This window comes from Pempheris klunzingeri, chromosome 21 (genome assembly GCF_042242105.1).
Source record: "Pempheris klunzingeri isolate RE-2024b chromosome 21, fPemKlu1.hap1, whole genome shotgun sequence".
Taxonomy (NCBI): Eukaryota; Metazoa; Chordata; class Actinopteri; order Acropomatiformes; family Pempheridae; genus Pempheris; species Pempheris klunzingeri.
Window position 1 is genome coordinate 20066415 of NC_092032.1, and position 16069 is coordinate 20082483.

At 47.5% G+C, this 16069-nt stretch overlaps 1 protein-coding gene across 2 annotated transcripts in view; it reads right to left on the minus strand.

Moving 5' to 3' along the window:
• The window catches only part of LOC139221069 (polyhomeotic-like protein 3), a 17062-nt gene extending 1323 nt beyond the window's left edge, over window positions 1–15739 (minus strand). The window contains exons 1-11 of one of the 2 annotated variants that reach the window (XM_070852978.1): window positions 15211–15739; window positions 11416–12091; window positions 9566–9718; window positions 8128–8226; window positions 6843–7050; window positions 3711–4901; window positions 2643–2983; window positions 1987–2164; window positions 1583–1694; window positions 1251–1371; window positions 359–722 (exon numbers count right to left, since the gene is read on the minus strand). In XM_070852978.1, the coding sequence (XP_070709079.1) occupies window positions 359–722; window positions 1251–1371; window positions 1583–1694; window positions 1987–2164; window positions 2643–2983; window positions 3711–4901; window positions 6843–7050; window positions 8128–8226; window positions 9566–9718; window positions 11416–12072 (3424 nt within the window). In that variant the 5' untranslated portion in view covers window positions 12073–12091; window positions 15211–15739. The remainder of the gene's footprint in view (window positions 1–358; window positions 723–1250; window positions 1372–1582; window positions 1695–1986; window positions 2165–2642; window positions 2984–3710; window positions 4902–6842; window positions 7051–8127; window positions 8227–9565; window positions 9719–11415; window positions 12092–15210) is intronic. The other variant, XM_070852979.1, reaches the window with a different exon arrangement.
• Between the last annotated feature and the right edge of the window lie 330 nt (window positions 15740–16069).

Consider the following 16069-nt stretch of genomic DNA (forward strand, 5'->3'; position numbering starts at 1 on the left):
CTGTTTCTGCCAATCCTACAGACTGCACCTTTAAAAGCTGCCACACCTGAGGTGAGACACCTGAGGTGAGACACCTGAGGTGAGACACCTGAGGCCCCGCCTCTCTGTGTCTTCCTCATGTTTCTCAGTGATGTCACTCACGCTGACGGGTAAAGTATGTACGTTTCCTCACCCGGCGGTTAACTTTCACTCCGGCGTTTTGCGACACACTTAATCAGATAAAGAGGCGTCATCTGCTGCAGATTAACACGCCGGAGCGTCCCGATAAATCAAACCGGCTCTCTTGGCAGAGGCTCACCTGGCAGAGGCTCACCTGGCAGAGGCTCACCTGGCAGAGGCTCACCTGGCAGAGGCTCACCTGGCAGGGTGTGAATGAAGGCGGTCACTTCCTCCACGCTCCACTGGGAGGGGGCCGGCTTGAACGTGGTCGTGGGCGTAGAGGTGGTCAAGGCGGGCGCCGACGCCCTCCTCGCTCTCCGTGCCGTCCGCCGCTCCATCCTGGCTGTCATGGCAACAGCAGGATCCTCCTCCCCGCCGTCGTCGTCTTCCTCCTCCTCCTCCTCCTCCTCCTCACCTCCTCCTCCTCCCTCCATGTCCTCCTCCTCCTCCTCCTCCTCCTCCTCTTCCTCCTCCTCCTCATCATCGTCCTCCTCTGCCGCCGCCGCCGCCGCCTTCTCCTTTCCCTCCTTCTCTCGCCGACCGGCACTCCAGAGGTCACGAGGCTGCAGGAAGTCATGTGAGGACAGATGAGTTCATTCACTTTAAAGGGAAACTCCGCTGTTTTAAAACCTGGGAGCTGTTTTTTCACAAAACAATAATCATCTTCATCAGATACAGATACAGGCTCAGGTCGTGTGCTTCCTGTTCCTGGTCACCTGTGTGAGAGGGGGGGAGGGGGGCGTGGCCTGGAGAAGAAAGGCTACTGGAGCTCCATAAAGTAAAATTACAGTTTTTGTCAATGGAGTCTGGTGTCACTTAGCTTCTGTGTGTGGTGATTCCTCAGCCAGGGGAAGAGTAAAAGGGATTTCCTTGTGAACTTGTTTTCTTAACAAATTGTTGCGTTAGCATAAGTTAAAAAGTATTTTCCCCTCCACAAACACATCTTTCTAAAAAAATCTCTGCCCATACGACACAAAAACACCTCTGAAATGGTCGAGTGTGCATAAAAAGAAAGGTTATGTCACGTGTGAAGAGTTAAGTCGTTAGTGTGGTGGGTGTTTTTAAACTGGCGGTGAGTTCAGGGTCCCTACCAGTCGCAGTAAAAGAGGCTTCCCGGGAACGGACTCGGCCCTGTTCAGAGCCGGGCGGGGCCTCTCCGACCGGCTGCCGGCGCTCAGAGCCCGCAGGCGCTTTGTCAGACGGACGTTAAACCTGCCAGAGACAGAGCGGGACATGTGAGGTGATCTGCAGCTTTGATTCACACCCAAATTTGTTTCTAACACCTGCGTGCTTCGACACAGGCCGCACAACCACATCCTGTGAAGCGCTGCAGCCGTGACAGCGACGCCCCTGAAAGCACCGCGGGGCCACACTGTACACAACAGCTGCTTTTTGAGTCTGAGCCACTGAAGTCAGGTCTCACCCGCGTGCACAGGAAGTGGAGCAGAAGCGCTTGGACCGCATGAAGTTGTGAGCGTGGCCTCTCTTCCCACAGAACTGGCAGTGCAGCACCGTCCTGTCCCTGTGGGCCGACCCTGTGTGCGCACGACAAACCGGTCAACTGGGTTTGATTTCAGAGCTGCACAAGTTTTTGTTTCTAAAAATACACAAAGTGGAGCTGCGGCGGGGAGGAGTGTGTTTCTGGTCATCTCTTGGCCAGTCAGGTCGGCGGATATTCAACCGAGGGAGCGTCAACCAGATCGTTCCCATCTTTTTGGTTTATTAGTTTATTTAAAACTAATCTATGGCACCAGATTTAGCACACTGTCCACGCCGTGTCCCTGCACGCAATGCACCCTGGGACAGCTCCTTATAACCGCCTCTTACTGTTCCCGGGGTCGTCAGTGTCTCCCGCCTCCTCCTCCTCCTCCTCCTCCTCCGAATCAGTGGAGTGCTCGGCCTGCTTCGCCACGTCCGTCACGGGCGACTCCGCTTTCCCGTTGGTCCCGTTCACTTCCTGCTGGTTGGTCACCTGCTCTGGAACCAGCAGGGACGAGCGGTTCACCTGCACGACAGAAAGGTACTTAAACGCACCGCGGTGTGACACACATGCAGTGAGCGGCCATTTGTGAGCTCCTGTTGGTGTGCAAATCATTTCGGGGGAAGAGGAACTCCCCCCTCTTGCATCTTTGAGTTTATTTTTACATTTCTATGTGGGGGAAACATGTAGGAACAGTTCCGTTTGCTTTATATCTGCTATATGTCAATATAACATCTTCAGATGTAACTTCTTTTAAATACTAAACATGACTACTGTAATTATACCAAACAAACTTTCTTCATCTGCTCTGCAGCTAACGGACCCTTTTGTGAGCACCTTTTTCTTAAGTCTGTCTTTTTTCGTCTGCACATACATCTAAATATTTGTAATTTAATTCATGAGATCCTGTTCTGTTAAAACTTTGATCTAAAGTTTTTAAAAATTGACATAATTTTTGTCTGTGTGTGTGTGTGTGTGTGTGTGTGTGTGTGTGTGTCCATACAGGAAACGGTTGGAGCCCCTCCTGGATGACAAATCCCTCCACCAGGTGAGTCAGAACCTGCCGCCCCTCAGGCCACGCCCTCGGCTCCCAGGAGCCGCTCAGCGGTTGGCCGAAGCTCTCGGACTCATCCTCCAATTGGCCGAGCAGCCCCACGTCGGCGTCCTCCCCGGACGGCCGCCGCGACTCGCCGTCAGCTTTGTCGACCTTCTCCGCCTCGTGCTGCGACAGGCTGAGGTCGGTCGGGTGGACGGTCTGAGCCGGGAGGAGGGGAGGAGGGTTTTCTGCCGGCGGGGTGATGAAGGGCGAGGAGGGGGGAGACTGAGAGGAGAGGCTGGACAGCGCTGGGAGGAGCAAAGACAGCGATCAGAGTCAGTGATGCTTCATGGTTCTTCAGCTCTGAGGCAGGAAACCTTAAAGGGCAACTGCAGCGTTTTTAAACCTGAAGTCACCTGTTGATGCAAAAACTTCTTTCTGTCGCACATTTTATTCACCACTTTTCTATCTACTACAACAATAATGATGCTGCTGGAGAAACGATCTACTGTAGGAAGACGAGTATGATTCAACTTGTCCAGTCCATGTGTTCACATTTGCCTGAATATTAAGCTGCTGTGCCTGCTGCTGGATTAATCTAGTTCATCTTATCTTAGATCTTATTGCAATAACGTCACCACCAGATTCAAACCTCCCTTTATTGCTGAAACACACTGAATTAAATGTTTGGGAGAAAGCAGATGTTGGGTCGATCGCTGCACATCTAACAGATCTAAGAGTAATTCTCTTATATAATTATCTACCAGTTTTCTGCAGATATGTTTTTAGAAATGTGCCTCATGGTATTTAGTCGAAAGCGTATCGTCCCAGCCGTAATAAACGCATCGCGACTTTCTGCTCCGCCACACGCAGCTGGCGCCTGTTTTCTTATTTGTTTCACCCCTCAAAGACGAAGACGTCTATTAATTTCTGAAATCTCTGGTGTTTGTGAAGTCGTTTCTGCGTGAGGAGTGAGGAGTTCACGCTGATGGATGTCTGGAGGTCGATGTGAATGTTAGTGTGGGCTGAAGGTACCTGACTGGTTGTCGGACTGCGTTGACATGTTCTCACAGAAGTCCTCCTGGCCGACGGGCTGGAGGTCTCGATGAGACTCTGGTAGTCTCTGACTTTGGACGCAGACCTCTGTGACCGGAGCTGCTACTGGTGCTGGTACTGGGACTGGAGCTGGAGCTGGTACTGGTACTGGGACGGGTACTGGGACTGGACCCTGGGTTTGGACTGTAACTGGAGCTGGAATGAGACCCAGGATGGGTTTCTGTTCCACGCTGGAGTCTTTAACGGTATCGAGCACTGAGATGGGATCTGTGTCCTGGTGCTGATGGAGAATCTGACTGGTCAGGCTCTCAGACTGGTCCATGGCGGTCTCTCCTTCCTCTTCCTCCTCCATCTTTTTCTCCTCACCCCTTTCTCTGTCACTCTGGCCTTCCTCCGTCACCTCCATTTGCTCTTCTTCTCTGCCTGTTTCAGCTTCCCGTTCCTTCGGACCGACGATGTTTCCTTCCCTTTCAGCCGAAAGCCTCCGTTTCTCCTCCTTCGCTTTCTCTCTTTGGTCGTCTTTCTCCAGCTTTAGGTCTTTGCCCTCTTTACCCCCCTCGTCTCTGATTCCTTGCCTTCCACCTCGTCCTCTCTCTCGCTGCTCTTCGCTCTCCTTCACGTCTCCTTTCTGAGTGGCGCTTTGTGTTTGAGGACCGGTCTGACTCGGAGGGGATGCTGGACTCAGGAGAGACGGCGGCGAAGGCAGAGGAGAGGTGGTTTTTGGCAACGAGGGGTTTAGAGGAAGAGGAAGCACGTCTTCACCGCTCAGAGTCCTCTTTGATTGGCTGGACAGCTCAGGCGTCTCTGCAATCGGAGGCGCCGACTGCACAGTGTGGGTGTACGTGCCGGATTGCGGCTGGCGGCCCGAAGAGAGGGCGATGATTTGCAGCTGCCTCGCCGCAGAAGGCGAGCGCTCGAAATGGGGAGAAACAGACATGGGGTTGGTGACAGATAATGAGCCGTGCTGGGACTGGCTGGGCCTCAGCAAGGTCTGCGTTAACGGACAGTTCTTTAGTCCAGCCAGCGGCCTGCTGACGGGGGAGGCCTGACTGACGGGGGCAGCAGCGATCGGTTGGAGGGTTGAAATCTGCCGTGGAGACGCCGCTCGGTGACCGTTGGGAGAGTGAAGTCTGGGCCTCAGAGGGACGGCTCGAACTGGAGAGTAGAGAGCTGAAACAGACAAGTGAATGAGTTCATTTGTCCCCAAAAGTTTCCCCTTAAATATCCGCTTCCAGCTTCACAGTTAGAAAACAGCTTCGTGATTATTAGAGCCAACTGATATTTTGAGTTTTGAGGCTCGTATCAATATTTGAGAGTCTGATATTATATCGTATTTCTAAACCTGGGCCTTGGGTTTTCATATATTTCATAGTTCCAAACACTTCTGGAATTGGCTAAGTAGATCACTTCAGCTGGCAGCTGAGAAACGGGTGGCTTACAGGCTGTAATTTATTTATATTTATCTAATCCTGTAAGGCAACTGTGCATAATCAAAGTAGGTCCACTAAAAGTGGTTGTTTTAGCCACTGACAGGCTCAGATTGTCTGACAGCATTATGGAAAGGATCCCTACAGAGAGAGACCTGGAGGATCCTTTTGGTTTAAGCAGAAGTAGCTATTGCATCGTGCTATTCAAACCCACCAGATTCCATTCATAAAATCAGTAATTTTACCTCTCAGTGGTGGGAGTGGCCGATCTACTGCTGCCATGATTGGTTAGTTTGTTTGTGTTACTGCTGTTTCTAAAACAAATACCGAGTTGGATCTGAACACCAAATTCACTCAGTAACACAAACAAACTAACTGATCGAGGGAGCACCAGACCAGCAACTGCCCTGTAAAATTTACTGTTTTTGTCAATGGAGTCTGGTGGCTTTGAAGAGAGTGATTTTGCTGTAAATAAAATTTAATGTGACTTGACCTCTCTTTCTTTCTCTTTTTCCCCTCATTCCTGTCAGATCTTTACATAAAAACCAAATACAAAAACTCTCTTTGGGTTTTGGATCACATTGGGCTCCTCAACGTTTTCATCGTCATTTTATAAAGATAAAAATTAATCATCCATCTATTGTGGAAAATGACACTAAATGTGAAGATGAAATGTGCTCTTTGTTTTTGCAGCTCAGTAAGATGGATGATGGATACTTGCTGCACAAACTGACAATTAACACTCGCGCTGCATGAAATACCCAGGTGAATCAGTGTATTTATATCGTGGATCAGGTTACCTGAGGAAGACGTCACTGGAAAAACATCAGTGTGTCTGTACTGTACCATTATTCTGCTCCAGTAAAACTGGAGTTCATGTCTCAATTATCTGCCTTTAAAAACCTTAAAGGCTTTATTGGCTGCTTTCATTCAGATAAGAGAAGAGAGGAGGTTTGATAAAATAATAATATAGAACATATCACATATAACAGGCTGCTGCACTCACACGTGTTCTGAGGCCTCTCAGGTTAGATTACAGGCTGCAGATCTAACCGTGAGTATTAGTTTGAGTAGAGTATTAGTTTGGGTTTAACACAATATTTGTGTAGCAAACAATAAGTCAAACAAACTGACCGATCAGGCAGCAGCAGACCAGCAGCTCTCCTGTGTCCTGTGAGCTAAAATCCCTGTTTTTTTTAATGGAGTCTGGTGTGTGTGCTGTTTGTGGTTAAACCAAAAGGATCTTCCAGGTCTCTCTCTGTAGGGATCCTTTCCATGATGCTGTCACACACTTAGAATTAACACTCTGAGCCTGTCTCACTTTTAGTGGACCTACTGTGATCAGGTGACGTTGTCCCAAAGGATTATGTTGCAGCCATTGCCGCTTTTGTCCCTCCCAGTCATTTTGAACCCAAAGTATGTAAAAATAGGGCCCAGGTTCCTTTAACGTTATCTATTATTAGGTGTCAGTAATAAAACAAATTTGTGTGCATCAATAATATTTTCATTTTATGAGGATTTCTAGTGTTTTTGCTGGATTAAGATTGTAATTGAGGTGTTAATTGCCAGATAAATGTTAGATTTCAGAAGTTTCCTCCTGCTGAATAAAGGCCGATATAAAACCTAAATGAATCCCACACTGAGGAGCGCAGTGATGCACCACCCTCCTCCCTCGGGGACCTACTCGGAGGGGGGACGGAGAGGTGGCGGCTGGGCGTGGTCAGGCTCTCCGTCGCCGTGGTGCTGGGCTGCGGTCGCGGCCTGAGAGGGGGGAAGAGTGGGGCGTGAGGGCGAGAGAGGGGAGGCGGGGCTGAGGAGGGGGGCTTGAGGCGCAGGGAGGGGGGGATGGTGAGGGCCCCGGGGGGAGGAGGCCTCAGGGTGAGACTCTGGAGCTGGAGAGGCAAAGGGGGAGATAAAGAAAGGTGTTCAGTTAGACCTCAAACGCATCTTCTTCTGCTTTCATTCAAGGCGTTACAGCTAAACCCCTCCCCCAAACAGGGACTGTCCAATGACAGCTTAGCAACCGTAAGCTTGGAAAAGACAGGAAACACGCTACATTTCATTAGTTTAAAGACGAGCGGGCAGTTTATTTTTGGTGCCACTGCACAAATATCCCATCATAATCCTGACAGTCTGATTCAGCGGAAGGAAGTCCTGCAGAAAAAGGGTTTATTCTATAACTCAACAGGTTCAAGGTTCTCAAATGTGAAAACTTCTGCTTTTCTAGTTTTTGTGTTATAATAAATGTAATATTTTTGGGTTCTGGATGTTTTTTCACACAAACCGAGACATGAGATGAGGTTTCATCGGGCTCAAAGATCCACTGATGGACTTTTTTCACTGTTTCTAATGTTTCACACACATAAATGATTTGTTAGCATCCTCTGAAGGGTATTGATCTATGGCTTCCTGTATGAACTTCACATGCAAGGATGTTTGTATATTTGTGATTAGACCTGCAAATCACTCGTACGCAGACGAAGGTGAAAGCTTGAGGACAAACATGGCTGAAGGAGCCAAACCCAGAACCCAGACACAAACCCAGTACGGTGGCTCGCAGCAACCAAACGGGACGACCATTCAACCGAATGATCTAAAAGAGTCAAATCAAAGTGTTTTATCTACACAGGAGCGGTCATCAGAGTCTTTACATGCAGAGGCGGAGATGTTATGAACGACAGGTACGCATCAGGGGGCTCTCACGTGGCGTTTAGAAAAAAGGTGTATTATTGCGGTAGTGGCGTGCATACCCCGGCTTTAACTGGTGCAACAACAGGAGTAAAAATGGAGTTTATTTCAGGAAGTTCAGAGCCACAAGGAGGATCTTGTAACCATCTGATAGAGCCAGGCTACCTGTTTCCACCTGTTTCCAGTCTTTGTGCTAAGCTAAGCTAAGCTAAGCTAAGCTAAGCTAAGCTAAAAGGTAGCTCCATGTTTAACAGAACAGTTGTGTTTCCTTGGCTGCTCACCTGAGCGGAGGCAGAGTTAGAAGAGGGAGGAGAGGAGGAGGAGGAGGAGCAGGAGGAAGAGGAGGACAGGGCGGGTCGCATAGCGGACGTAAGAATCAGCTGCAGGAAAGAACAGGAGAGAAAACACATGAGGAGGAAATAAGAGGAGGGAAGCAGGTATTAAAGCAGAGTGGAACCACATTGAAGCGCTGAAGACCAACTGACTAATATCCTCCTCCTTCATCTCTTCCTGCTCCTGCGTCCAGTTTACTGACCGTCACTGTGAAAACAAGAGCCGCTTTGTGCCTGAGCTCTCAGCGTTTTGTCGTTCAGACTCTTCTGATACAGTACGATAAAACATGACATGCACTGCTCCTCTATAACTCCTATATCTTCTATCCATGTGAGCGGCTCACTGTAGCTTTTGTCAAATATAACTCAGGCTGCATTTCCTGGGGACTATTTTCAGCGGCGGATTAATACACATTTGGCGCTCTCTTGTGCAAGAGTGCATATTTAATAACATTTCAAACATCATATACGTACAAGCAAAGGTTTTGTTTTGTCCTTTTACACACTGAGTGGACGCTCATTTTAATTTTTTAAATGCATTTAAAATATTAGCACATCAACTGTATTTGTTCACTTTAAGTTAAATATACATCTATAATATAATATATAATATATCATGTCATATCATGGGATTTGTTGACATCAAGAAACATGTATATTATCACCAGATTGATCCTTTTAACCATCAATATTCAGACTTAAAAGACGTATTTTCACTTTCAGTTTGGACGGTTTTGCTGGTCTGGTGTTTCCATCGATGGCAGTGAAACCAGATGAATGTTTTTAGTGTGTTATGTGGGGAATATGGATAATATAATAAATATTTGTCAAAGTTGCAAATCAAAAGAGGGAGCTTTTATTTATTTATTATTCTTACTTTGATTTTGTCTTATTATCTGTATTTAATTCACGGGAGTAAACAAAACCAGACGTTCCTCTCTGGTTATTTAACACAGCTGTATTTTTTATTTGTTTTACTCCGTCATTTCCTAAACCTGTTTTGTGAGGCACTCTAAGAAGCCTCTGTGCACGCAAGGCGCTATAGAAACAATTCATGTTTTACTTCTATTATCTGCTTCTATTATTAATTAAGTCAAAAGCAGCATCAGAAACACAGCGCGCACCGCCAACGTCATCTCAACAGGTTTATCCTGATACGTAAAACAATTAAATAACATTATATTACTATCACAGCGCCTGCATTTCCTAGATACCCTGAATGTCTCATCACTCTGACCTTTGCTACTGATTTCTCATTTTAATACCACAGATCTTTATATCTTTTTAGCTGCACTGGACGCAGATATTTGTGTAAATGTGTGTGTGTGTGTGTGTGTGTGTGTGTGTGTGTGTGTGTGTGTGTGTGTGTGTGTGTGTGTGTGTTTACCATCTGGGCTCTAAGCAGCACCTGGTCTTGGCCAGACCCTTTGAGACCTTTCCCTAGGAGCAATGTCTGCTGGGATACCCTCTGCCTGACAGGGGAGGGACTCTGATTGGCTCGTACAAGACCAGGTGTGCCCACAGGGTGAGCCTGAGATACCTGGAACAAAGGGGGGAGAGTAGGGGAGGGGAGGGGAGGGAAGCAAATGAGCTTTTAGAGCGAGAATGTGTCCTTGTTATATTTCCTTAAAAAATAAGACAGACGTGTGTGTTTGCACCAAATGAACACTGAAAATGATCTGAATGATATTTTAAATATTATGCAAAATATCTTTTCAACATAAAAGTCTCCAGTGTGTGTGTGTGTGTGTGTGTGTGTGTGTGTGAGTGAAGTCTGTTCTGCTGCTCCGTCTTTCAGTGAATCCACGTGAAAACGCTTTGTTTAGATCAGTGATTCTCAACTGGCGGGTCGCGGACCTTAGCTTGGGTCCAAACAACAAATGTTAAGAAAAAAAATCCTGTGCTTTTATTCTGAAGGGGGCTTCACACTCCTTAACAGTAGGTGGCGATGATGCCCCGTAATGCTGATTGACACCCATCATGTCACAGCATAGAAGAAGACCCGAAAAGTTTGTTTTCATGCTAATTGAGCAAAAGTTTGACACCGACTCCATCAGATGTGGATTTTCTTCCACTGAGGACAAAAAGGCAGCCAGGTGTTTCACCTGAGGTTCAGGTGAGTGCTGCTCAATTGTCTTCAAAGCTCAGTGTTTTTCAGGATCTACTGAGAAGGTAATCAGAGGAAAAGTTTGAATCTTTTTGAATTGCACTTTTTGTTGAATTTATTTAGAGTTGGTGGATAAAAGCTGTGAGTGTTTCCACAGTCGGTCGTCACAGCTTCAGTGAGCGAGGATTCTCATCATTTGAGTCTTTTTCAAAATACTTCTCAGCAGGTGCACTTTTTTTATTTCCTGTTTGTGCCTGAAGGCTCTGTTGAGTGTGTTAAAACAGGCTGAAGTGTTCTGTATGTTGGAGCAGCCTCAGGATCAATGACTTGTGAAGTGCCACTGATTGAATATTATTAATACAGAGCTGATCGGTGTGGATCCACTGATGCAGGTGATCACAGCTACGGTCACATTAAGCTTCCCTAAGTCCCTAAGATTCACTTTGATTTGTGTTGTGACTGTTGTTATCTCACTTACGCCAGCAAAACACTCAAACCAACACACCTCTCCTCCCAGATGGCTTCCTGCCACCTGAGGAAGTGACGACCAGCAGATTGACTTTATTTTGGAGGGAAATGTGTTAAACTCACAATTGTAAGCTGTAAGTTTTGTCATGTTTTATGTCGTTTTGCCGTTTATGTGGCAGGTTAGCCTGTTAAACATGATGCCGAGGCCATGTTTGACTACTGTCATGTTGTAATATTGAGGGAAAGTCAAGAGAAACTGTAATGATTAAGCGTCAGATGAAGCCTCACAGATAACAGGAGTCACTGGTCTACTGCTGCCTCAGTCAGTTAGTTTGTGTTACTTAGTGTTACACAAATATTGTGTTTGGTGTGTGTGCTGTTTGTGGTTAAACCAAAAGGATCTTCCAGGTCTCTCTCTGTAGGGATCCTTTCCATGATGCTGTCAGACACTTAGAATAACACTCTGAGCCTGTCAGTGGATCAAACAAGCACCTTATGCTAAGCTAAGCTAACAGGCGCTAGTTGTAGCTTCATATCTAGCACTCAGAAAGTGTATTTCTCAAATTAATTCCCAAATGTCAAACTATTCCTTTAATGTGGTTTGTCTTTGGATCCTATGGAGATCCAGTGTGTGTGTGTGTGTGTGTGTGTGTGTCCATTACCTGTCGGCCAGGTGGGCTGGCTGGTGTGTGAAAGGGCGTGATTGGTGTGGAGGTCAGCGTGGATACAGGCCTTGTGTTCCCATTGGTCAGGCTGGTCGAGGTCTTGGTTGACAAGGTGGTGTTGCTGTGCGTTGCAGAAGAAGAAAAAGAAGAAGAAGAGAGGAGGGGCGAGGTGGTGCTGGCTACAACGGGAGGAGAGGAAGAAGAAGAAGAGGAGGAGGAGGAGGAGGAGGAGGACGGAGGAGGGAGAAGAGAGGAGGAGGGTTGTGTGGTAGGAGATGTTTTGCAGGCGCTAGTTGGGGAGGGGAGGATCGGACGGGAGTACGTGCGGAGGGCGGGGGCTGCAGTGGAGGTGAGTTTAGGGGGAGCGGGGACGAGGATGTGCGGGGACGGAGCGCCAGCCGCCGCCACCGCCACCTTCGGGACGTGGGTTGCGGAGACGGAGGGAGCAGGGGTGAGGGGTGGAGGAGGGGAGGAGGTGGTGGGCGTCAGCGTGGGCGCGGGGGAGTCCAGGAGCATGGGGTTGGGGGTGAGTCGAGGAGGAGTGGGGGTCGTAGGGGTGGAGGGGTCGGACGCGGCGGTGGGAGTCTGAGGGCTGGTTCCATTGGTGGCCTCGCCGTGCTCTGATTGGCTGAGTCGAACCAGCTCCCTGTCCATCCTTCAACACTGTGGCACCCTGCGACAGAGAGGAAAGAATCAATGTTTTTATAATCATATAAACATTATAATCAACATTTATGTCCAGATCAGTGCCAATAATTAGCTTCTTCTTCGTTCCCAAGTTTTATTTTTGGCATGTTGTTGTGTGACCTTTGACATTTTGTCCTCCTCAGTCGTCTTCACGCCCTGCTGAGGAGAGGTGAGGTCAGATGCTAGGCTAACGGAGCACCGAGATCAGACAAGATATTCCTTTATCAGTCCCCTACGGTGGCCGGGAGGTGCAAAACAATTTTACAATACGAGAAACACTTTTACAAAGCTGGAGACAAATTCACATTTGAGAAAACATTTTTACAAGACGTGAAACACTTTTACAAACGCCGAGACAAATTTACAAGTAACTTTTTCAACCGGAAAGGGAATGTACCAACTGTTGAGTAGAACCGGAAGTGATAAGGAGTTCATGGCGACCCACGATGGACGGCAGTCAAGCGGTCTTTTGCCCGTTTTGTGGCGAACATATGAGCCGATTAACGCGGTACATTCCCTTTCTGGTTGAAAAAGTTATTTGTAAAAGTGTCTCTGCGTTTGTAAAAGTGTTTCACGTCTTGTAAATTTGTTTCCTCAAATGTGAATTTGTCTCCAGCTTTGTAAAAGTGTTTCTCGTATTGTAAAATTGTTTTGCACCTCCCGGCCACCGTAGTCCCGTGATGGGGCTGCTGTACTTATATTTTTGTGCCTTTAAAGAAAATAAACCCCCCCTGAACACAACGCAGAGCTACTAAAACTTGCAGGAAATAAAATGAGCAAAAAGCCAAACAGTTAAAACATTGTTTTTGGGACGGGGACTTTCGAGGAACCCTCCTAAAAACAGGATGATCCCCGTGTTACAGGTGAAGCCGTGAAACTTGCTCCACATTTGAGGATAAAATCTGCACACAGAACATAAAGACAACAGTAGTTATTTATTCGTGTGTCCGTTTGGTCGACAGCGAAGGATTAAACAAACAATCCGCCCGTCATCTTCACCATCCAGGTATCACCATGAAACTTCCCCAGGTGATTACTTAGATTAAGACAATTAGTGTTTGTATTACAAGTTTTCTGTGACCTTATGTTTAAATATGCAAAGGAGGTGTTATCTAATTAAGTATGCGCTGATTTGCATGCATTTCCAGAACAGAAATCTGAACGCTGGCTCAAAATTCTAGTTTCAGTTTGTTGAGATGTTAGAGCCAAAGGTATCTCCATCAATACCATCAACAGCCATAACAAAACAGACCCAGAATGGTCTGTTCATCAGGCTGTGAATGACAGAGAGGAATAACAGTGTGTCTATAAGAGCTGAGGTGGAGACATCCGGCTCTTTTGGAGAAAACGGCCTTTAAAGATGTGAATTTAGGAGAAAATCTAAAAGTAAACACCTGTATGTGTGTTCTGACTGTTTTCTGCGTCATGGCAGCAAAAGAAATCTCCAAATTGGCCAGCGCGTGAATAAATGATGTTTTTTGTCTGTAGCGTCTCGCCCTTAAATTTTAGGCCACACGGCTGACTGACACCCGACACGACGTTACCACCAACTTCAGCCTCTGACAGCAGCTACGGTTACTGAGCTCATGGTGATGCCAGACTGCTTCTTATCCCCCGATCAGTCATCGATCAACAGCTAAATAAATAAACCTGCATGTTTTATCGATCGATTAATCGTTTCAGTCACAGCTAAGTGGGAAATATCTGTGTATTTATGTCTGTTTTTATTTACTCGCCCGTTCATCTGATGGGACAGATACAGATACGGTGTCTGCTGCCAAGACTGAGCATTTTATTAATGTCTGGTAGAACTGGAAAAACCTAAATAAAAAACAAAAACAACAGCTGATTCTAGCTTCTCAGATATGAGATTTAGTTTTTTAGTTATTTTTAGTCAATAAACTATTCAGCCAAATAATAATAAATACCCCCGAGGTGCCCTACATCATTAGAAAAGAGTTTTATTAAGTGTACTATGGGTTTAGTGATGTGCTTTTTCATTAATAGTGAATTTACTACACGAGTTGGAATCAAGGCTGCAACTGAAGACTGTTTTCATTTTGGATTCATCTGCAGCTTAATTCATCGATTGTGGTCCAAATGAGAGCAGCAATCCCAAGTCTAAACACACACATTCAGTTTCCTACCACAAAAGACAAAGGGAATCAGAAGCGTAAAAGCCCCCCCCCCCCCTCAGCAAAGCAGGTGAACTGTCTTGAATTCACCTGCTGCTGGACAGGATGTACAGCAGAGACACACCAAGCTGCTCTCAACCACAAATAAGACCACAGTTTCTTTCTTCTGTCTTTTGACACCTTCAAAGCAGCTTTTTGTTCAGGGCGACTGTTCTCCACATGGCTGCTGGAAATCTGAAGTTATTAACAGCGACTTCACACAGAGGCTTTGCATTAGGGCCCCCCCCCCCTGAGCCCTGTGGCCCTGATCTGAGCCCTGTGGCCCCTGATCTGAGCCCTGTGCCCCCCCCTGAGTCCTGTGGGCCTGTTGGATGATTCACCCGCTTACCTGACAAGGTGGACACTGTTTATTTTACATTTCCTGCTTTAAAGAATGTCTGATCTATTAGCACACATGTTACCAAAGTATTTCTGTCCATCAGCTAATTAATTATAGACTTTCACAGCCAAAATCTCTGAATTCTGTGAGGTCTTAATCAACAAAACAAAGGGGCTGATGGTCCTTGGAGGCTAAACGTGGATGAAGTTATCCCAACATGTGGAGATTGGTGCAAATCTGCAGCGAGGACCTACTTAAACTGAGGTTTAAACGGGGTCTGCAGCCTGAACTCACGCAACATCACCACGCAAGCAGGTGCCACTCCACGCAGAGCGGGCAGATGCTGACATCTGGCCCGCAGCCTGCTAGCTGTGCTCCCTCGGCCCCAGTTTACGCTCGCAGACGGACGGCGATGGCTCCCATAAGTCACACTGCATGTCGGTGACAGTTAGGCCAGAGATCATGCATGTGACTATCAAAAAAAAAAAAAAAAAGATGGAGACAGGCCTTCACAGTGGAGAAGTCTCACGATAATAACAATTTGGGGAATTGTCATGTCCAGGTTATGCGTAAAGCTGCGCGGTCACCTACCCACTCAAGTCGGCGTCGTCCTGCAGCTTATTCCCGGTGTCGTCCATCCGAGAGGGACCGCATGTCTCCACAGTCCGCTGCTGGTGTCTGATGAACGGGTCTGGGCTTTTTTAGCAGGGTCGACGGGCTGAAATGGGCGTGTGTGAAGCCTCACTTCCTCGTCTGACAGCGCAGGGGCTGTTGTGGAGAGCGCGTCACCCTCCCGGAGACAATAATCTCCCCAGCCTCACCTCTGATAACGTGCCCGTGGCCCCCTGCTGCAGAGAGGCGCAAAAAAACCAAAAAACGCAAAGTTGCAATGCAAGGCAGGCCCGTTTATGATGTGCATGGGCTTGTGTGTGTCGCACTTTGGTTAGGATTTGATCACATCCCGGGCTTTTCCCGCGGAGCACTCCGTAAAAACGGCATCCACTGGGGTTGCGTTGGCCGCCCGTCCTCCGGTGGACCACCGCCGTCACACCTGCCGGGTCTGCGGGGGGAATCAGCCCGGCTCGGGGCCACCGTGTAGCGGCTGCGAGGGGCCTGGTTAGTCGGCTGGTGGAGAAATGCAATGGAAGGCAGATTTTCACAGGGCGGCAGAGGCGAGACAGCACCACTCAGAGCTCAGGAGGACCGCAGGAGGCTCGCATGCACTCAGCCAGGCTGCTGCAGGCGCGCTGCACACTGCGGGGAGGACTCAGCTCCTTGTGCACGACATGGAGGCGCTTAATCACACCTGACAGTCATGAATTAAAGAACAGAGTTATCATCAGCTGAACTCTCACCTTTTATTAGTGTAAAGGCAGAACAGAAGATGTCTCTGTTGTCATTGTACAAGTGCGACGACATTAAAACGCAGTCCTGAAAGTGTTAAAAACAA